This window comes from Heliangelus exortis, chromosome 2, assembly GCF_036169615.1.
Source record: "Heliangelus exortis chromosome 2, bHelExo1.hap1, whole genome shotgun sequence".
Lineage (NCBI taxonomy): Eukaryota > Metazoa > Chordata > Aves > Apodiformes > Trochilidae > Heliangelus > Heliangelus exortis.
Window position 1 is genome coordinate 76,722,263 of NC_092423.1, and position 23,665 is coordinate 76,745,927.

Sequence of the window (23,665 nt, forward strand, 5' to 3'; positions counted from 1 at the left end):
TTCAACTTAATGCTAAGCATGGCTAACTGGAATTGAAATTCTTTTGCTCCGGGGCTTTATTTTATACCTCTTTTAGTAAACCCTAAAGTTCCAAGAATTCTAAAAGCATGAGACATATTAGTACAATACCAACAATTTTCACCACATATTTCAGCAAAAGGTTATTTTTCCCATCTTCTTGTTTCAAAAAGTTGTGTTGACACCACAAGCAACTTCCTTACAAACTCTGAGGAAAGACAAATGGAATATGTAAAACACAAATATGCCTTCCTAGATACTACAGAAAATATTATCTGTTCAGTATTTGTTGGTGGTCAGCTGTTGCCTTTTGTCTTGCACTCCAGAGGTGAGCTGGATCAAGTACTACCATCGATGCACAAGTGGCAAAACAACATATTTCATATTTCACCATAAGAGCCACAAGCATGTAGAAAACTCTGAAATACATGCACTTGCTATTCATCAGTTCCCACAACAGCTTTAGTATTTCATTAAATCCTGCCCTTGAGAGATACCACTTCTTTAAGTAATCCCTACGCAACTGAAGAAAAAAAAATCCTCCAAGTACCTCTGTCCCATGGAGTCAAACTTAGAGCACTGTGTGCAATCTGGCAACAAAGTAATATCAGAGCCCTAAATAGATGGCCTGCTTCTCCACAACATATGCAGTCATACAAGTGATAAAAATCTGGGCCCCTCACAAACTGAGAGTACTACACTTCTAATATGACAATTAAACTTGACCTAAATTCTCCTTTCACTGTCAAACAAAGCCTCTGTGAATCTTCAAAAACAGTTCTTCTCAGTTAACTGTCATTGATATTATGCCAGTGTTCCTGGCTTCTTTTTTTCTTTCTCAAAAAAAAAAAAAAAAAAAAACAACCCCAAAAAAACCCAAAAAACCAAACCCAAAACCAAACAAACAAAAACAAAAAAACCCAAACCCAAACAAACAAGCAAGCAAACAAACGAACACATCTGACCTCATAACTGCTCCTTTTATAGTATCATCTGCAAATTTCATAAGTATTTTTACAGGAAGAAGGAAGGAAATCGAAGAAATTTTTAAAAATAGATTAACTGAAGAGTGTATTTAAAAAAAACTTCCTCCAAGTTAGTATGCTGTTTGAGGACTTCAGTATAATATTCCTGCAGCTATTATACACATTTGTACAAAATTCCCAAGGAAGAAAAGTGTCACATGATTTAAGATGTTGATATGACAAATTTATGTATTGTAGATGGGAATTTCCTGATTCAAAACACAGGAATGAAAGAGAGCTTCCTTTTTCTCTCTTTACTCTAAGAAAGGTCTTTGGAAAGGTTTACCAGCACAGCCTGCCTGGAACATGGAGCTCCAGGTTAAGAACTGTTCTACCATACACACAACTAAAGATATGATGGCAACGTTAATCCAATCACATAACTTCAGCTCAGGAGTCCTTATTCCATCTATTTCTGAAGGTGGCTCTATCTGTTAGGTATATATTTTCATATTTCAGTTCTGTTGGAAAGCAAACACTTTTTATTGAGCAAAGTTGCACTAAAATCAGAGTAATAACTGCTATGTCACTACAGATTCCTCTTTCTGAAAATCCATGCATATAAATGAAACCTGGGGCTGCATTTTTAGCAAGCAGTGCAGTTGAGCACAGGAAGGAAAAGATTCCCAGTGCCATGCAGCTCCCTACAGTAATCACACAGTTTAAATAAATATAGATACATATGTTAACTATTCATTTGCATGGGCAGGTAATTTTGCAACATGAATTCCAACTTGGTTGTATGGGAAAAATGCATATTGGGGAAAAAAATGAAAAAATAAAGAAAAATACCCAACAATATTTTTAGTATTTACTTGTTTAAGGTAGGGATCACAGAAGTGTTTAGAGTAAAGAGACCTACATTGCCAAGAAATTACTTTTGTTGAGCTTGGATACTGGCACAGAGCTGGAGCTTTTTCCTTAAACATCTGTTCATATACAGCCAACTTAAACCTTTTCTTTATTCCAGGTTTTGCTGCAGTTCAGTCTATGTAGCACTATCACAACTGCATTCCTCCACACATGAACATAGAAAAATATAGGAGAGCATTTCTCTGATCAGCACAATGTAGTCCTGTTTGTTTCTGCTTTAGAGCTTGTTGAAGACCCTTACTTTGGTCAATACACAGAATTTCATGAGAACAGAAGCCACAGTCCCTGCTGATTTCTCCTTCTGTATGAAAAGATATCTACAGATATGGACACCATCTAAGAGGTGTGATCTAGGATAATGGGGACTTCTTTAATGACCTACAGAACAGCATCATGATGACAGCACCTCCTCTGTGCTTCAGCTCCTCCAAGGAGCTCTCACACCTCTGTTCTAGAAGGCAGCACAGGTAGACTTGAAACTCAAGTGTGGGGTATGATCAGACAGATCTAGCAGCTTTTCCACAAGGCCAGCTACAACACCACTACTAATCAACCTAAGTATTATTTGTGTAACCAAGTCCTGCAGCATTTCTATCCCATAACAAGCTGTAAATCTGCATTCACAGAACACAGAATCATTGAATGGTTTGAGTGGGAAGGGACCTTCAAGATCAGCTAGTCCCAACCTTCCTGCATGGGCAGGGACACCTCCAACTAGACCAGGCTGCTCCAAGCCTCTTATTTCTTTTCCTTATAAACAAGAAACAGATTCTATCAAGAGCCCACCACTTAATTGTTCAAGTTTTGAGGGTTTTTACACCCTAATTATAGAGTTGCCCTGATTTAGCAAAGCACTGTTACGTGTCCTGTATTAAAGAATAGAGGGAGAACTGACTACAAACAAAGAGCAGAAATAAACCACTTGTGCATTTCAGCCTTGAAATGTCATCCATTGCCTTCTGCCATTCACTTTCCTAACAGAAACAAGACTCACGAAGAAGCAAACCAATTCCTAGTTAGGAATTGTTCACAGAAGCAAGGAATCCAAAAGTAGCCAAAGGACTGAAAATGCCAGAGAAAGGAGTTCTCTTATGGAGATTTAAGAGGAAGCAATTTACACTTCAATCCTTGTAAGCCAATTCTATACATGCTGATGTTTTTTCACAAGCATCAAGTTTAGAAGCATCATTAGCTTAGATTTTATCAAGTCCGGTTCGATAGAGGGACTTCATTTGAAAAAAAGAAGACAAAATACAGTTTCAGCTTCTCATTTCCTTCACTGCCCATGGGGAGGGAATAAAAAACAGTCTGGGATGTGCAGGTCCTAGACCTCTACTGCCTCTCTATTCCATGTCATGCATCACCAGCACCAAGTTTTTTCAGGCCTCTGACTGGCACTCAGTTACTATTTTTATTTATTTATTTAAAGGTTCAAAAGAAAGAATATCCAGGTACTTTTGCCCTTGGCTGAAGCAACCATCCCAGCCAAAAATAACTCCCTAGAGTACTGTTTGCTAGCTTATACCTATTAACAAAAGTCAGAGGCCATACTTCCCCTCCTGAAGCATTTTATAAAACAAGCAACATTTTGGAAAACAACATGCATGCCAACCACTGAGTTACTTTCTTGAAAGCTAAAAATAATATTACCAACTTCAAGCCTAAATCCCTCACAAATCTGTTACTTTGTGTGTATATAAACAAACATGCCTGCACATACACAGAGACAGTTCCTTTTGGGGTTTCTTTGGTTTTGGGGTTTTTTTTGTTTGTTTGGGTTTTTTTGGTCAGTTGGTTTGGTTGTGGGTTTTGTTGTGGTTTTGTTTTATTTTTGGTTGGTTTGGTTTTTTAAAGACAATATCATGTTATGAGAACTCAAAAGCAGCACAGCAGCTCACAAAAGTGCAGTATCTGAGACTCCTCCTGTGTCTGCCATGTAACTTGAACAGCAACCACCAACATAAGCATTGAGCTTAGGGTAAACTTACTTGTGGGAGACAAACTGAGTAAACACACACAGAGAATCCTTTTGCACCACTCAGTTAAAAGTTGCATTTATTTAAAAAAAAAAAAAAAAAAAAAAAAAAAAAAAAGGTGTATCATAAGTAGTATTTTATAAAGGTTACTTTTGGTTAGCAGCAGTTGGTGAATTTTTCAGAGGGCAATTTACTTTAAAAATCAATGTCACATGAAGAAGTGACATTTGAATGTTGCTGTCTTTCCTGTCCAAATCTGGCTAATCAGCTTCCTGAAGACAGCAGAGTGAAACCCAGCTACAGGTAAAACCCAAGAACTGACTTAGGCCGAGCACCAGAAAGCAAAACACTGTCACATAACTAAGCACAACACAAAAAGCACCACTGAGCAGCACCATAATATTTACAGTAGTCTTAGGGAGGGTGTTAAGGTTCAGTTGCAGCAATTATGCACTGGGGAGGTGTATGAGAGAAGACAAGCCAAACCAGGACAAAAAGACTTCTACAAGCCCAGCAGGATCCATTATCTCAACAGATCCTGGGAAAGGATCTGAACAGTAAGCAGGACACTGATAAAAGCTAGATGCCAGGCTTCATGTTTAATGTACCAGATAGGAATACATAAAGACAACTCAGACACCAAGCAAAGTGGGAATAAACTGCACAGCCTAGGAGCCATTTAGCAATTAACTTGATGGGTCTCTTTATTCTGCAAATTTTGTGAGACAGGACAAAAATATAACACCAGAATCTCAAAGTCCCCTGGCTCTTGAAGGTGTAGTGCACTGAAAAGATAATTTGGGAGAGGAAGGGGGATATTGTAATTTGGTAAATAATTCAATAAAGTATATTTTTTTTCTATTGCCTTACACACATTAGCGATGCTCCACATATTCCACCAACCAGTATAAGCCACTGATAAACTATTCTGATTTGACTCTTTAAAGGAAATAGCTTACCCATCACTAATACCATTTCCCTAGTGCAAGACCACCATGTTATTTTATACCACTTTTCAGATCGAAAATAAACACTGCATGTGAAGTTAATCCCACCAGCACTTTGTGGGGAAACAAGTCTCAACTTTGGCAGAAGTCTATAGGTTCAGGATAGGAGAAATTTTGGATTTAAAAGATTTCCACACACAACATCTGACACGTCAAAGCACTCGCCATCACCGAGTTAGCAGAGATCTAATCAAAGGTGGCATTTGCATGGAGTTACTGGGTTCAATGCTGCCTTCAAGAAAGGGGACACAAGGGTGAAATCTTAAGTCTTTATAGCAGACCTGAACCGTTTCCTCCTGCTGAAGGGAGGGACTTCAGAGAGTAACCTACTGCAGAATGAAAACAGTCTGACCTATTTTTTCACAGTGCTCTCTATGCTGACAATCCCTAGAAAGCTTCAGCTGCTGTACACCAGCTCACACATCATTAAAGACACCTTTGTGAACCACGTTTAATGCACTTTGTGGCAACTGTATCCCATGACATAGGCAGGTTTCTGGCATCTGGCAGAACACTGGTATCTAAATAGGAATTCTTCCTGCAATTGATTTGTCAATGCAGAATGTCACAAATAAAGTTTGGAGAACAAACATTTTCAAACCCATAACTAAATTAAACTTATCCCCAAACAGTTTGCAAGTAAATATTCCCAAATCAAATATTCAGATTCAAAAAGAAAGGGGAAAAAAAATAGTTTGCCAAGCAAGGCTTGTGAATCAGGAAGGATGCTGATTTGCTTGTCTAACTTTCTCCCTTGCTATCCTTTATTCTCCACAGCACCAGGCTTTGTAATACAAAGTCATTCAGGATATATTTTAGCAGATCAAGCTGATCTGCTGCAAGCAATCACCAACCCTCTCTAGACCAGCTTCTGGCAGGAGAAGGGACAGGAGATACTCAAGTCCAGTTTTATCAACAGCTGCAGCAATCAAGACAAATGACTCATTAAAAAGACCCTTCACAGGGTCTGAACACAGGTATTGTCAAAATGTTTTGCCATTATTTAGCTGCTCTCAAATTTGAATGGGTTTTGGGTATCACAATTTAATGAAGTAGACACATTATTTTGCAAAGTGCCCATTCTACCTCAGTGCCACTACTTTTGGATACAGAACATTGATTGCTCCTCTAGCTGATGTCTCAAAGACAAATTGAAACCTGAGATTTTTACATCCTCCCCCTCAGCTTGTGGATAAGAAAGTGTCTTAGGTGGTAATAGGCCCAGCATTGTCACCTTTTCCCAAAGGCAGTAGGTAGATGCTTCATAGCCATCCACTGCTTAGTCTCACACCCAGGACACAAGGTTATTCTGTGCAGAACTGTTACAGAAAGGATGTGCAGCACGGTACAAACAGCAAATGCCTCGGTGCCTATCTCCTCAGCAGTAGTGAAAGGGCCATATACTTCAATTCAGTCTCCTCATCTGTGATGATGCATCACATCTTACTTGGTCAGCTGCAGTTCTTTTCAGCAATACATTTTAACAAAGCCCTTTGGAAAAAAAAAAAAACACAAACAAAAACCACACAAAAAACAGGAAAAAAAAAACCTGATTTTTTGATAGTTTCTACAACAACAGTCTGTTCCTCCTACTATAAGATACGAGGTAGGCATGCCTCCTCTTATCTAAAAATCAAGCAAAGAACTTAATCAATGACAGAAAGGGAATTATTAGTCCCTAAGGCAAAAAAAGAAAACAATACATATGCAATAACAATATGATACATTTCCACAACATTGGTGCTAGCTTCACAAGAACTGCTCCATGATCAAATGGATTGTTTGCTCCAGTGATCTACTACCTTTGGTCATGCTATTCACCCAAAACTACTGGAACAGTTTCCACAGTTACAAAGACTAACTTCAGGCTTTTAAGAGTTCAGTCAGCTGCACATGATGATAAGCCTGAAATCTCCATATCTCCAGTTCCATATTTTTCTAGGTAAAAAAGCTTTCAGAAGTCAGTCATCTCCCTTATAGGAAAAATTTAAAAGGTAAATACAAACTAGGAAAATATACTTGTATTTAAAAAGATGTTAGCTCCTGTAGACAAAATTTGCTATGTTATAATTTTATATTTTTAAATAAGTGTTGTACATATCCCAGCTGCATGACATTTTTTCAGAGCACCAACTAAACTTCTGTTTAGAACAAGTTCTAGCTTGTCTTAGAAAATTAAATTTGTAGAAAACAAATATTCTTACCAAAGGTGCCAGGAATTATTCCACAAGACACTGTAAACAAACCAGTTTAGACTCCCCAAACATCCAACCATGACAATGGTAGCTTTCAATAAAATTATATTCAATAGAGATCCAGACAAGTAAATAACCGTATTACAGTGTCACTTATGTAGCTAGTCACAAAGACTTACTTATTACATACACAGTGTATTGGTGAGTTAAAAAAAAAAACAATAAACAATGTAACAATCTGCAAAATACAATTTCCTAGTAATCAGGGTTATCTAGTGTTTTAGAAATGTTATCTTTAGTTTTCCTTGCCCTACTGCATCTCTTCATCTTTGAGATGAGAAGCAATTCAGGTAAATTCCTCATCTTCCAACATTACACAGCAGATGGGAAGGCTGCGTGAAAAACAACATCCATTTTTAAAATAATTTCTAGTTGTCCTTCTGAACTCTTACTTAAAATCTTAGCAAGCAGCAAATGAGAAAATAGAACTCAAGTTCAGCTAACACAGGTACTTTTCTCCATCCCTAAAATGTGATACTGTAGTACAACACTACCCTACACACACCACTATGCCAAAATCTATGCACCACGTCCCTAACTCCCTATTCATGGAGTAGATGCCACTCCATGAACTTCAACCCAGATATGCAGACAGCAATTGAGTGCTCCTTCAAAGGGCTACCCCTCTGCCTGGGATCACAATCACATCCTGTTAAAAAGCAATTTTTTACGTCAGCCAGGTAGTTCAGTTGCCAAAGGCACCAAAATCCCCAGTAGCTTATAAAAAAGAATTTTATCATATTTAGATTTGTTGTCCTCTGTATCTCCCAGGAAGAAAGAAGCAAACAAGCTTTTCCAAGTGTCATAGTAATTGACAATGTATGGAAGCAGCTGGAAAACACAGATCTATGAGCACCCTAATGACGCATGGGACAAGCAACCTAAATTTAAAGATGAAAGTTTTGACTGTTGAGTTTGTTTGGTTTTGTTTTCTTTGAGGTTTTGTTTGGGGATTTTTGAAATTTATTTTTATATTATTTTATTTTATTTTTAAGCAAGTATTCTACTGCACTGCAAAGGTTAATATGCCTCATGTAGTATGCATTCCCAGGATCCAGGTTCCACTCCAAATGAAGGGAAGAGGTGAATTAATTGAGCATATCCTAAATGCACCAATTTGAGATGAGAAACTCTCTCACACAGTTTCTGTCAGGTAGTTCTGAAACAGTAAAACTCTTTTCCACTTCACTAAGGGTTTCCAAAGGCTCAGTGTCCATCACTTTCCTCCCCTAAAATTGTATGTCAGTTGAAGCAAGCATTTCTCTGGACCCCAAAGAGCTCAGGGATTCAGCCATGCCTTTCTATAATCACACTAAACACTCCTCAGCAAGAAAAGTCAACACTGGGGACAAACAAATATTTTCCCCTTTCAGAAAGAATCCAAAGAGGCTTTGATTGTAACTTCCAGGTTCACTGCGTTTATGCAGAATCTTTAGCTTAAAGCTTACAACTTCAACTCTTCTGAATGCAGAGCTCATTTGGCAATAAAGGAAAGTAACTGTAGAGAAGTGATGGGCTTCCCCTTTCCTTTTCAAAATCTTTATGCATATTTTGGATGCGAGAGAGGTGTATTCTTTGGCCGTTTCCTTCTGGACTCCCAAAGAATCAAGCAGACCATAGGACCATCTCCCTTGCTCCGCCCCCAAACCCTCAACAACAAAAAATGGGAAAAAAATTTAAAAAAAAGGGGGGGGGAGAGGGAGACGAGAGGAATGAAGGGATCTGATATAGTTGCCCAATACTATGAGGAGAATACATATATCCTATATAGTTGCCTAAATACTATGAGGGCAAGACATATGTAAGACAGTTAAAAAGTTAATGAACTCTTAAAACTAGCTGGCAGAAGGACAAACTTTCTCTACTTGCCATTGGTTTGCCCGACACCAGCTGACTACTCCAGTAGTTCCTCACACCAGCGGCAAAGCAGCTGAAATTCATCCCTGATGCAACTCCAGCGAGACTAATAGGTTTCCACAAGAATGAATCAGGCCCTGTATATCTAAAACCAAACCCACTCAAGTTTCACTGAAGCGAAATTGCAGGAGTACAATCTATGGATAACAGCTGGAGAACATTAACTCTCCCCCCTTTTCCTGGGGTTAATTTTTTTTCCCTCTTTTTTTTTTTTTTTTTTTTTCTTCTGTTCAGACAGGAAGCAGTTATATACCATACTGCATAACATAACGATCCTGAGAGAGAAAGACAACTAGAAAAGGATTACAAAGAAAAACGCTTTTAGCCAGGTTATGCTGCCATAATCCTTGAGCTGCCTCCACTTTTCGAGCCGCACCGCTACCCCTACATCAGGAACTAAGACAGCGGTAACCTCCTACCTCTTAAAAAAACCCCACATCATTAAGGGTATTTTAAGGGTCTCAGCACAGAGAGAGTCCGAGGGTCGTGTCCCGAATCAAGTGAGGAGGTCCGGGAGAGAGGCGCCGCGCCGGGGGGCCCCGCCGCGGCGCCTCTCTCCCGAACATCTCCCCCCCCCTCCCCGGGTCGAAGCGACCCTGCTGCCACCCCAGCACCCCTCCTTTCCCCCAGACTCACCCTCGCTGCCGTACTGCTTGCCATTGTTCGCGCCCATCCTGCCGGCTTCATGCTCTCCACCGCCTCGCCACGCCGCCGCCGCGCAGCATCTCTACCGCGGGGCGCCGAGCGACCGCGGACGGTGGAGTGGAGCCAGGGTGTGGTGTTTGGGGGGGTGGGGGGGAAAAAGGGGGAGGAGGTAGGTGGGTTGGAGAACCCTCAGGAGTTTTCACGGCGACATGTCCAAGGCAGCCCTGCAACTCCCTCCACTTTTTCTCAGGTGGCCGACCACCTCTCTACGCCCCTCAAAAAAGAAAAAAGAAAAAAAAAAAAACCTAGAAAAAAGGAGGAAAAGAATAAAAAATTCGGTGTATCGAGGCCGGTTTCCAGCCGAGGTGACAGGACAGGGTAGACGGCTCCAGTTGTAATCCACAAGCAGGACTGACGGGACGGCCCCCGGGCGCACCCCGCGGCCGGCGCTGGGGCTCCTCCGGTGCTTCAGAGCCGCGCCCCCTTCCTCCTCCGCCTCAGCCCCTTCGCCGCTGCCTCCCCCGGGAAGCCCCCGCCAGCCACTTGTTGCCCAGGGAGGGAGAAAGGGAAGAGACGCCGCCGCAGAGTTTTGTTAGGGGCAGGCGCCTCCTCCCGGCGCCCATCACCGCCGAACGGGGGAGGGATGAAAGGGGGGAGGGACAGAGCTGAGATGAAGCTCCGGCCTTTAAAGTCACAGCGCCCACCCCACCGGTTCCCCCAGCGATTCCTCCCCGGGCTCCCCCGGTGCCTCTTCTCCGTTCTCCCCGCCCCACCGGGCTCTCCTTCTATTCTCCTTGCGGGGGTCTGCCCAGGCCCAGCCGTCCTCCGGCTCCCTTCAGCTCGCCCCCTGCGGGAGGGTTTGCCGGGCCTTCCGTTGGATGCTCGGACGGGCCCCGAAGCCCACCCTGCCGGCAGCCGAGTCTGCAGAGGGGCTGAGGGGCCCAGCCCAAGGGGGGCCATCAGAGGAGGGACAGGGAGCTGTGTTCCCGGGTGTCCTGCCGGTAGGTACAGGCTGCCTGTACCTTTGTGGTACCCTCAAGCCGCTGAGCAACTCACAGAAGTTGTCAGAAAGTCACCGTGTGTACAAGGAAGCCACACAAGTGGTCTGCGTACTTGTCTTTCCCGGCTGCTCCAGAGCTCAAGCTGTTTTTTTTTTTCTTTTGCCAGTAGCCTTCCCCCAAATACTCTGCTTCAGTAAATCACTTCTGGCCTTTGCAACCACAGTGAATCAGAAAAACCCCGACAGTTTAACATCCCCAAGTTAGTTTCTCAGCTGTCCTAAGGGGGCTGGTGCTTTGAGATGAGTTGTTTCTATTTAATTCAGCTGTCTTTAAAAAAATCTTCTTTCACCCAAAAGACAGACTCTTAAACTTTCAAGACCATTGGAACTGTCAGGAATCAGCAGCAATATATACTCATTTAGCTCCAGTGTTCGGGCTGTTATTACAGACTCTGGCAGAGATTCTCCTACCATAGCAACGTCATCTAACAGAACATTACATATCTGAAAAGGTGGAGTATGCTCAGCAGCCTAAGGGACAGAGTAAAGGCCTTTCCCAAGGACAGCCCACCCTGACAACAGAATTGGGAACTGTGGTTTTTATTACCACATATAAGTGACCTGGATGCTGGAATCACAAGCACCCTGATGAAGTTCACTGATGACACCAAGGTAAGTGGAGAAAGGAGAGCCACCCTCCAGGATAACTTAGAAAGACTGGATAAGTGGGCTAACAGGAACTTTATGAAGTTCAGTGTAGAGAAGTGCAAAGTCTTGCACCTGGGAACACATAACCCAGGAGTGCAATTCAGACTGGGATCCACTTGGCTAGGAAGCAGCTTTGTGGAAAAGGACCTGGGGGTCTTGGTGGACAAGAGGCTCAAACTGAGTGAACAGTGAGCTGCAGCAGCAAAGAAAGCCAACAGGATGCTGGGCTGCATCAACAAGGGCATCACCAGCAGAGAAAAAGAAGTCATCATCCTGCTCTACTCAGGGCTTGTCAGACTGCACCTCTAGTGCTGCATCCAGTTTCGGTCCCTCCAGACAGGGACCAAGGATACAGATAGGCTGGAGAGGGTCCAGCCAGAGAAGAGCCATGAGGATGATCAGAGGATGAGAGCACCTGCCATACAAGGAGAGGCTGAGAAAACTGAGTCTTGAGAAGAGAACGTTTAGGGAAGACCTTATTATGATGTTCCAGTACTTAAGGGCAGCTACAAAGAAGATGGAGACTCCCTATTTACCAGGAGTCACACAAACAAGACAAGGGGCAATGGGCACACGTTGCTCCTAGGGAGATTCCTTCTGAACACAAGAGGAAAACTTTACACTTGAGGACAGTCAGACAATGGAATGGTCTCCCAGGGGAAGTGGTGGATTTCCCCACTTTGGAAAGTTCTAAGTCTCTTCTTGATGGGGTGCTGAGACATCTCATATAAACAATATTAGAAGAGTTGGACCAGATGATCCTTGTGGTCCCTTTCAACCTGACATTCAATGATTCCACAGTTCTGTGATATGAGTCTACAGTAGTTCTGGCATGAGGGGCTGGATAACAAGAGATGCTGCCCCAGGGGGGTGAGGGTACCTTGTATGAGTAAATAGGTTAATAGCCAAAACTGCCAGTCCTCAGGGGTAGTTGCCCCAAAAGGCTAACACTAAAACAGCAAATAAAACAACGATGAAGTTTGCTCAAGACAACTATTACCTAGATTAAGTGATAATCAGAGGCTACCAAAAGTTTTTGGAAAAGAGTCATAGTGAAAAGAAGAAAAAATTAAGGATGGTAGTTTGTGGTAGGTGGAGAGAGACCTTGGAGCAGGTACAGGGCAGCAGTCCAACATGGTTTGACTCTGCCAAAATACACACCACTGCCATCTCACCTCTGCCTTGCCCTGATGGCACTGACTCTCTGGTGGCATTGAAAGTCTAAGAAAATACTGCCTTCTGGGGTCAGATTCATCAAATCACCATCCTAGTTTTTTTGGCACAAAATATGAACTAGTCTAAAAATATAGTTTTCTGTAATAAAATATTAATTTCTAACCATATGAAAACCCATTCCCAAACACTTGCTAAGTACTCACCATGGAGATTAGGTTGTTAAAGCAAAAAAAATGGGGCTTTCTATAGCACCACAGCCCACGTCTGTCACACAGCCCTCACCTCTGACTCCACAATGGGCAGCTGTGCCTGCTGTGCCCAGACATACCACCCTCCCCCCAGCAGATATTGCAGAGATATTGCAAAGCTGGTCCCCAGCTGTGGGAGAGCACACACAGGCTGAAACCAACACGTGTTCAGGCTCCATATGCAGCCCAGCTGTGCTGCATCTTGGCCTGAAACACAGAGCCCGGAGTGGCCACTACAAATGACTCCCTAGGCAGGCTCACAGCTCCTTGTGTGACATTGCATGCTGTGGCAGTCAAACATCTGAAAGCTCTCCTGTGGGTCATAGGGCCAGGAAGGCCAGAGATCCCACCTCTAACTCCTAGTAGGCTGGGCATTTGTTGCAGCAGCCTGTCCTGGTATAAGTGAGAAATTTCTTGGACTGATTGGAAACAATCTCACCTAGACCCAAGTGCATGTATGTCAATATTTTGATAGGATTCAGAAAGGACAGAGCCTCTGTGGGAAGGAATATAGCAGTTTCCCTACAAATTCAAGATTTGATTCACCACAAATAACATGAACCCTTTTGCCAAGGAGAATTTTTAAGAACAGCATAGTCTGCTTTGTGAGACATGAAGTTCAGCTGTTAAGGGAGCCCTGTAGATAGCAAAGATATAAGACAAAGAAGTTACTGCTCCGTCAAGTTTATGGCATAAATTCCAAGAATATTCCAATGTGACCGAAACTAAAAAGAAAGGACTGTTGTTGCCCCAGCAAACAAACAAACAAGCACCAAAATGGAAAGCATCCCCAGACAAGTTGAAAAAAATAAAAACAAAAACCAACCAAACACAAAACCCCACAAACAAACAAAACAAAAAACAAACAAACACAAATGCCCTAAAAGAAAAACATCTAGAGAGGAAAGTACATCTTGGTTTAGGAGATCTGAACTCAGTGTTTTGCTGAATATTTCAACTGCATATCCCATTACACCTTTTCTAGAGAAGAGTCAGAAGTTGGGCACATGGAAAAGCAGTAAAGTACCAAACTCATTTTGTTACAAAGACATAAAACTTCTAGCAGAAAGTACTTCTCACAGACAATACTACTGACAGTGGGTAGCTCTCTTGTGCTAGGTATTTAGGACAGTCAGTCCTGGGGCTTCATTAGCCCAAAAGCATCAACATGAAGAGAGAAGTTGGGAAATGTTAGTTCAAAGGTGACCTACAAGTCTCAGGGAGGACTGAGTCATCTTCTACACATTCACTATTTACTAAACACTTGGCTCATTGTGGGATTCTCTGTGGGAATCTGGGAAGCCTATTATGCATAGCCATATGGTTTGGGACTGTACCATTACGGTGCCTATGGATGAGACTTACAAAGATACTTAATTTTAACAGTTTCAGAGAGTTTTCACTTATTCTTGGCAAACTTATGTAGCAGCCTTTTTTTTTTTTTTTTTTTTAACTTGTATTCTAGTACCTTAAACTTTCCTTTCAACTTGTTTAGTCAGTACCTTACATCTTGAGATTATTCAGCTGAACTACAAACAGTTGTTTATATATAGGTACAAAGGACTGGAGTCCCACTACTGTAACTGAGTTAAGCTCCCTTAGCCACATCATATAATTCCTCTGAGAAAATGTTTAAAATAACCCTTTAAGATACCCAAGCCTTCAAAATGTTGCAAAGAATCTGAAAGCGCATCAGTTGTGCTGCCTTTTCAATGATCCAAATACATATATTATATATATCTGTATATATATAAGCATTATGAGCCCACTTGAGAGAGGAGATGAAGTACCATATAGTACTGATTTTGCAAGAACAAGCAAGCTATAGTTCTATTTTGTTTGATGGTGTACCTTTTTTCTGTTTCATTAATAAAATCATAGTGATTTTGGAAGAAATAATCAAAGAAAGGGTTCTGGATAAAGGGAGGGGAAAAAAAATTGAAAGTAGCTGAGCTATTTCCATAAAGCATCATCACATTAATTCCAAGACTAAATATTTTGGCTCTGGAATTTTTGCCACAGTTGTCTTTGGTGCTGTTTTTTGTTTTTTGGGTTTGCTTTGGTTTGGGCTTTTTTTGTTTGTTTTTCTGTCCGTTTTAGTCTAACCTTTCCTCTTTGAAATAATACTAAACAAAACTAAAAAACTTCCAGCTACTTCCAACTAGCTTTATGTTGAACTTCATTTCAGAAGCCATTTCCACACCAGGCTTTCAAATTACAGCAACAAAACTAAGACCAGTTTCCTATTTAGTGTAGGAAGCTTTGATTTTTCATATTTAGACATTTTAAGCATTTGTATTCACACTTCATTTTTAAATAAAATTATGAAAAAAATAGCATCTCTTTTAAGCCAGCAGAAGCCAAGTAATATTTTTCTAATTAATTCTAATTTAACATCACCATGTTCATATGGCTGCATATATTTTGTGAATTCTTCATTATAATATCTGTGTTGAATGCTTTTGGGCATCCAAAAGTGAAAAGGAATCCAAAAGAAATTTCACTAATGTGATCCTGGGAACTTAAAGCAGTTATCAAAAGCATATTGGTTTATTAACTACTAAATGATCCATTAGTACTACATACCCCCTAAAGGAAAAAAAAATTAGATTATCTTAAATGTAGATTATTATAAATAAAGTATGAGAATGTATGTGCCATTTTATTGTTAGAAGCCTTAGTATAGTTATAAGTAACTTGATGTTCATGGCTAAAAGGCTGCAGAATCTAAGGATAGCTCAGACTGTATTTTAAGGAGTAGCTTAAAACTACTACTACTACTTGAAGGTTCTCCACTAGCTGAGAACCCTCAGCATCTCATCATATGAGGTCAGGCTGCTCCAGCCAAGTCAAGGCTCTGGTCCCATAATGACCCCAGTAGGTCTGGTTAAAATGCATTAAATCAAGATGGTGCTCAAGTTCTAGGACACTTTGCCCTTCAACAAGTGTCTTACAATAGGTGTTGATGGGATTGCAGAACAGATGTTGTATAGCAAGTTCTATCAAATAAAAATCCAGTTTTAACTGAAACTTCTTGTAGAATTTCAGCTAATTCAGACCTTAAGCAGAAAGATTTTAACCAATCTGAGATTGTAAGAAATTTTTGCTGGTTTGTGTTTTGGGTTGTTTTTTTTCAGTTTTACAGGAGAAAATCCTCACTCAGACCTGATTTTTCCCACCTTGCAACAACAAAAGCAATAAAGCTCAGATATTGTTGAAACATGTTTTACATTGCATGTAAAATTTTTCAAAAAGAACAGCAAGCTTGCAAAGTCAAGCTCCTACGTCTCAAGTGTAAAAAAGACAGGAATGAAGACCATGTGCAACTCTAGAACCACAGTCCTGAATTCCCCTGCCTTGGCCATTTTAGACCTTCCACAAGAAATAAGGCTGGGGCCTACAGCCCACACTGCAAAACCACTTAGTTCACAGAAGCAGTTTGCAATTATGTAAATTATGGCATTAAAATGCATAAGCACAATGGAGACATAGCAGGGCTGTAGAGGCAAAATTAATCCTGGTCTTTCATAGTTTATGTCTGACCTTGTGATTTTAGTGGAAGGGGGGTTTGTTTGATTTAAAATACAGGGCTAGACAGTGTTTTCACCCAAAACTAAGCTAAGAGTGAACTTAAGAACATACACTGCTTCATCTCATTGACATTTATAGAGATCATTTGCAGGGCTGGAAACTTGACTGCTAAACAGACTGCTGTTAGTTGGGCTAAGAGAAGCCCTGATGGCAATGGAAGATGATCCAAACACCATGGCTGTGTCTATGCACATTGTGCAGCTGGTGAGGCCAGGTTTCCTCTCCTTAAAAAAAACGGAGCAGCGTGAAATTTGTGTATGAGATTTGAGTTTGTGAGAATGTAGTTTATACCATAGACACCCCCTGAACAAGGATATGGACAGAGTCTGGAAACTCCTGTCTATAAACAGCCTGCAGGAATCAACACTGGGGAAAGATAAAGCATTTTTTCAGTGATGTGTATCTTCTCTGAAGAAGCAGCAGATACTGCAGGATCAGAGGATTTTGTACAAAGGATGCTGCAGTAGGCTGAACTTCTGATCATTACATTTCTATAAGCACTGTTCCATCTGCTTTGACCTTGGTCCACTACCAATGTGTCACACCACACATTCAGAGATGCCTCATTCTAGCATCCTTTCTTCACATCTGGCTAGTTGCAGTCTCAGCCTCTGGGGCCCATTTATCCCAGATACCTTACTCAACACAAAGCTCCCTTCTACCTTTCTAGTATTCTCTTCCTTCTTCTTTCCTCTACTCTCTTCCCTCTTGCATTTCCACAGATTTTTTTCTCCTTGGCACTAACCTCCACTAACTTCCCTCTATATTTAGCCTTTTTCAGTGTTTCCTGAAGCATCTTTCTTCTCCTGGTCTCTCACCTTTGCTGTAGCAGTTCCATTCTCAGACTGATGTTAATGCAAAACATCCTAAAAAATTTCACAAGCTTTTGAATTGTTTATCCCTGATGGGCTCCCTACTAGTTCTTTCTTCCTTTCATAAGGAGAGGCAGCGCAATTTTTCAAGACAAAAGGGAGTTTCACCAAGTTTCTATCAGAAAGCTTTGTTGTATTTCAAAGCTTTCCATGACATCACATCTAAGTTGTCCAGCCTGCAGCCAAAATGCCTCATTTTTCCTGCGTGGTGTCCTGCACAGCCAGACTGGACTTCCTGCAGGTCATGATTTGACTTCCCCCATTTTTGAGTGAAGAATTCATGGTAGCTCTGCACAAGGCTTACAAGTGACAAAAAAGGTCACTTTGAGGCCCCTAGATCTCCTCACTGTCTTGGCATAATTTTATCTTGCCCAGTCACCCTACTCACAGACCAGCCTGAAGGTTTCCTCTGGGGCAGCTTGAGCCTACTGAAAGCAACCTATGTGCCTTCTCCCAAAGGTAAAGCAAACAAATGGGATCTCTGTGGTCAATAGTGTTACTGTCACTCTGTCACCAAATCCTGCACCCTTTTAACCAAGAATCAGAACTTGGTTTGCAAACAGTGTGGAGGAAAATGCGGACTTGAAGAAATATGCACAAGAATAATTTTTCAGTACTGTAAGCTGGACTACTGCACTAGAGTGCAGGAAAAAGCACATGCCTATGGCAACATCAGCATTTACCTCTTGAAACAAAGCTCAGGCTTGAAGCCACAGAGAACACTGATGGCAGCTGTCCTGATGCAAAGGAACAGTTCAACCATCAGCCCATCAAGAGCACATGTGCTTTCCCTTGCTCAATAGCACAGCTTTGTTTGTTTGCTCTGCTAAGAGTTTTTTCACATATTAATGGAGCAACTTTTCTCCACCTATGGCAAATGTTCCAGCGGGGCAGCTCCAGCACACACTGCATGGGATGCAGTGAAACAGCCCCCTGCCTTCTCTGGCTTTCACCCTACAGACGTCCCTCCTTATCCCATATGTCCATGACTAATTTGGAAATCTGCCATAAGGATAGTGTCCACATGTAAAGCCAGCACAACTGGCATGCACTTGATATTTCTAGAAAGTTTATGAGGCATTATATAACAAGCTCATTTCTGGCTTAATTAAATCAGTCAATTGCTTCTGGGAAATAAAGTGTCATTGCTTCATTTTTAACATTCGGATCTATTATTCTAAGTATTTTTGCTCATGCATATTAAATCACTTGCACATGTCCTTCATAGTTAAGAGAAATATTACAGAGATCTTGTTACAAAGTGAGCCAACAGCTGAAGCATTACTTTTTCAATTTCTTTTTTTTTTTTTGACATTTCTGTTTTTTGAGATAGTGTCTTTCACCACACAATGTGCTCCTCACCGATGGCTTCACCTGATACCCTTCTGATCACTGATACCCTTCAGGTAGTGGAAGGCTGCTATAAGGTCTCCCTGGAGCCTTTTCTCTTTCTGAAGTCACACTGTGTGACAGAGAAGAAAGATCAAGGAAAAACAGTCTCCTCTTGCTTATGGTGTGCTTTTCCTCTTCTTCCTGTATGACAGCTTTTTCCAGACAGGCTCTCCTTGAACTCAAACCTCTACGAAGCATCAGACACATCTGGTTTTACCTCCATGTGTGCCAATGGTTGGCAATATATCCATGCAACATTTTAATTCCTGTCCTATGATTCCTGTTCAAAATTACCAGCAGTCTTCAAAAGAAGGACAGCCCCACGTCTGCACTCATGTAATTTTCTGTATGCCATACATTTGGTTTAGGATAGGGATTTTTCAACTTTTCATTGTATGGACCATCTCTTAAAATGGATCCACTATCATCACCTACTCCTTTGCAGCAACTAAAGGAGCTGCTTAATCAAAGCTAAAAGGTTCACGCTGGCAGCTTTTTGCACGGGTACTTTCCCCTTTTACTGCAATAAGATCTGATAACAAATACACACTGTGTGTGGCACAAGCCATGGCCTTACCTTTATATTTGAAGGTCTCAGCAGACTCCTCTGTTCTCCCTATGATGGCTTCACACTTCATTATGTGCCCAGCAGGGCACATCTAGGCTGCTGGCCAGAATTCAGCTTGGTAGGGCAACTTTGCAGTTCACACAGACCTGACGCCAGTGCCAATGAATGTGCTGGATCATCGAATACCACCACCTTTAAGAAACACTTTTTCTGAAGGCTTTCTTTCATCGGCAAGCCTGAACAGTTTCCAAAGTTGCATTTTTAAAAACAGAGACCTCTGTGACTGCTGTCCCTTTAGTGATCCTTGCACTGACAGGGATCAAGATAAAGGCTTAGAGTACCTAAAGGCATTTCTAAATTCATTTCTTGGCATTTATGAACTCTGGTGACCAGACTCAGAATGGTTCATTACAATGAATACATTAATGAATAATTCAGAACCACTCATCGAAGTCACCTTCAACAACTTCCCCTCACATCCCATGTACTGAACAGTGAAGACAGCTACAGTGGTTGGCTCCATCAGGACTTTAAAGCTGTTACAAGGGTTTAAAAGATAAGAATAGCAGCACATGCAGTTTCAAGTAGGAGTTACATTATATATGGTGATATTAAGCCAGTGCTCTCATGAAAGCATTCATTTAGTGAGCTTAATGAGGGCAATTTGTCAACAATTTCACACACCATTTGCCTAGAATTCTCCAATGCAGCAATTCACTGTGTGCTCCTCCCCCCCAAATAAACTGCATGTTGTATACAGTTTTGCCTATCATTAATCATCTTTTCAGCACTGCAAGTCCAATGCTGCTTTCCCAGTAGGAGACCAAGGGAGCAACTTAGCCAAAAGAGGGAAAAGTCATGGGAAAAGAAGAATATAAATGTTCGTTTAAACAAAAAAAAAACCAAAAAAAAACCCAAAACAAAACAAAAAAAAAAACCCACAAAAAAACACCCCAGACATGAGCAAAACCCCCAAACTTTTTCTAGTAGTTTGAGCATATGACTACAGAATCCAAATGTCATTCCTTTCAGTTTAAAAATTCAAAGCAGAGGCTAAGCTCACCAGTCATTTTGAAATAAAATAAAATAAAAATAAAATAAAATAAAATAAAATAAAATAAAATAAAATAAAATAAAATAAAATAAAATAAAATAAAATAAAATAAAATAAAGAAGACCACTGCCCCTTCCCATATTGTTCACAACTTCTGGAACTGCTGCGTTTTGGTCTTTTGGTTTTTCAATTAGGCCCAGTTCAGAGATGACTCTTTCTAAAACAAACAAACAAACAAAAAACCAAACCAAACAAAAACACAAAAAAACCCCAACCAACAAAACACGTATTTATTAAAATTCTATCTGCAAAAGCCTTGCCTTAATAAATAACTTACTTACTTAAGAAGCCATTATTGTTGATTGTCAGCATTTTCTGAGCAGTTGGAAAGTAATTAATAAGACCAAGAGTGAGGTTTGGTGGATGTAACTGATACTGTTGGTAGATCTGGGACTCATAAATGATTCTCCTCAATGAAGGGAGACAGATGTTTCTGCTATTCCAGCAGGGAGTTAGGAGACAGCAAGTAAAAATGAAAATAAAAATAAAAACCAGTGAGCCCATAAATAAGCAATGCAACTGGTATCACATACTTCCTTCTTCTCTCTGACAAACCTGATGAGTTTGAAGAATTTGAGAAGCGGGGAGAAGGAATCCACTGAATTGATCTTATTAAAATAATTCAAAATGCAAACAGCTACAAGGTACTGTATCCTACATGGACTTGTGCAGTAGGCAGAAGAAAGCATTGTTTGCTTCTGAATATCTTAACTTTTCTCCAAGTCTTGGATGAATTGTCATTTCTGCAGTATGTTGTATCTTACACTGAAGCCATACTGAAAACCTGAAATCAGGTAAAACAAAAAGGGAAATAGGTGGGGCCATGTGTTGACCCTCACCACAGGATCCCTCCCTGATGAGGGAAGGGCATCACAGGAAGGCTGCAAGAAGGAGGTGGGGGATGGGGAGAGCTGCACAGAGCACGTTTGAAGGGGCAAGGCATGATCCAAGCTACAAAGCATTTTCCCTGAGACAAAGTGCTGCTGTCATCTGTGCTGGCAGCATTTTCAACTCAGCAGTGCTCTGTTTCACTAACTGTGCTCTCTCCCCTGCCAAAGGCATCTGTAAGGAGGTGGTTTCTTTCCAAGGTACAGCAAATCAAGACTTTACTCTTTTGGCCTTTGGCAGTTCTCAACAAGAGGGTTAAATGAAATGTGGATTTGTGTGTAACCCTTTCAAAACTTTAAAAAATTTCCCCAAATATATGATACTGCACATGGGGAATTAGTTTTTTTGATAGATCTCAGCTCCTGTTACCCTCCAGGCTTCTGAGAGATTTTCAGAAAGAGAGAAAAAGGATAAATCCATATCAAAAGATCAGGAATACTTTTTTTTTTTTTTTTTTTTAATTTTTATTTTTATTTGCATTCCAAAGTTCTCTTTTCTTTTTCTTTTGTCAACTGCTCTTGAAAGCTGCTGAAGAGTTGTCAATGACTGGAAAAAAATATATAAAGAAAACAGTCTGCCTCTCTGACCCCGGGTACTAACCTGTTCAAATTAGTCAGATGGAGGCTACTGCATAAAATACACAAATGTTGACTTTTTTCTATTTCAGTCTAGATTTAACCTCTTTTCTGGTTGCAGTAATACCTGGTGAGCTACCAACAGCACTCTTAAATAGCTAACTGTATGGTTAGAGCTAGGAAGGTACAGTAAAAAAATGACACAAAGAAGATATAATAGTGCCTGCAACAGAAAATCTGATTAACTTAAATATCAAAGTCTTTCCTTTTCTTTCACTCCTATGTAACAAAATTCAGCAAAGTACAGTTCTGTGTCAACAGGCACTACAGGGGAAGACAGGTTGACTTAATATTTTGTACATAAAGTCATATAATCATAGAATGGTTTGGGTTGGAAGGGACCTTAAAGGTGATCTAGTTCCAACCCCCCTGCATGGGCAGGGACACCTCCCATGAGACCAGTTTTCTTAAAGCCCTATCCAACCTGGCCTTGAACACTTCCAGGGAGGAGGCAGCCACAGCCTCCCTACGCAACCTTTTCAGTGCCTCACCACCCTTACACTAAAGAATTTCTTCCTAATGCCCAATCTCAATCTACCCTCTTCCCATTTAAAGCCATTAACCTTTGTCCTTACACTTACAGGGCCCTTATAAGAAGTCCCTCCCCAGCTTTCCCTAAGGCCCCCTTCGGGTACTTGGAAGGTTGCTATAAGGTCTCCCTAGAGCTTTCTCTTCTCCAGACTGACCAACCCTAACTCTCCCATCCTGTCTTCATAGGAGAGGTGCTCCAGCACTCTGATCATTTCTGTGGCCCTCCCTCCTCTGGACTCACTCCAAGAGTTCTGTGTTTTTCCTGCACCAGAGGCTCCAGAACTGGGTGCAGTACTCCAGGTGGAGTCTCATGAGAGTGGAGTAGAGGGGCAGAATCACCTCCCTTGACCTGCTGGCCATGTTTCTTTTCATGCAGCCCAGGATATGGTTGGCTTTCTGGGCTGCAAGAGCACATTGCCAGCCCATCTTGTGATTCTCATCAGCAAACTCTCCCAAGTCCTTCTAATCAGGGCTACTCTCAGTCAGTTCTCCACATAGCCTGTACTTGTGCTTGGGGTTATCTTGACTCACATGCAGGACCTTGCACTTGGCCTTGCTGAGCTTCATATAGTTTGCCCTGACCCACAACTCAAGCCTGTCAAGGTCCCTCTGGATGGCATCCCTCCCCTCCAGCGTGTCAGCCACACCACATAGGTCCCAGTAGGACCAGAACCCTGGACTTCCACAGGGCAAACTTTGGCCTCCTCAATCGACTGTTAAGAGAAATCCCATGGGACAAGGTGTTAGAAGATAAAGGGGCTCAAGATAGCTGGTCAATATTCAAGAACCACTATTTGCAAGCACAGGATCAGAGCATCCCTATGGTTAGGAAATCTAGTAAGGGAGCTAGGAGACCAGCATGGTTAAAAAAGGAACTGCTGGGAAAACTTAAGTGGAAAAGGAAAATCTACAGATCATGGAAGGGGGGGCTGGTCACTTGGGAGGAATATAGGACTGTTGTCAGAGAATGTAGGGAGGCAATTAGGAAAGCTAAGGCCTCCTTGGAACTTAACCTTGCAAGTTGGGTTAAGGATAATAGAAAGGGCTTTTTCAAATACATAGCCAGCAAAACTAACACTAGAGGCAATATTGGCCCACTAAGGAATGAGCTGGGAGCCCTGGTGACAGAGGATATAAAGAAGGCAGAGGTGCTGAACGCCTTCTTTGCCTCTGTCTTTACTCCTGCAGGGTTTCCGCATGAGCCCCAGATTCATTTAACCCCAGAA

General features: G+C 41.4%; 1 protein-coding gene across 1 annotated transcript in view; it reads right to left on the minus strand.

Annotated features, from left to right (window-relative positions):
• Positions 1–10,020, minus strand: part of FBXL7 (F-box and leucine rich repeat protein 7) — a 175,888-nt gene extending 165,868 nt beyond the window's left edge. The window contains exon 1 of the mRNA XM_071736647.1: positions 9,708–10,020. Within this exon, the coding sequence (XP_071592748.1) occupies positions 9,708–9,744 (37 nt within the window). The 5' untranslated portion in view covers positions 9,745–10,020. The remainder of the gene's footprint in view (positions 1–9,707) is intronic.
• Positions 10,021–23,665: the final 13,645 nt, after the last annotated feature.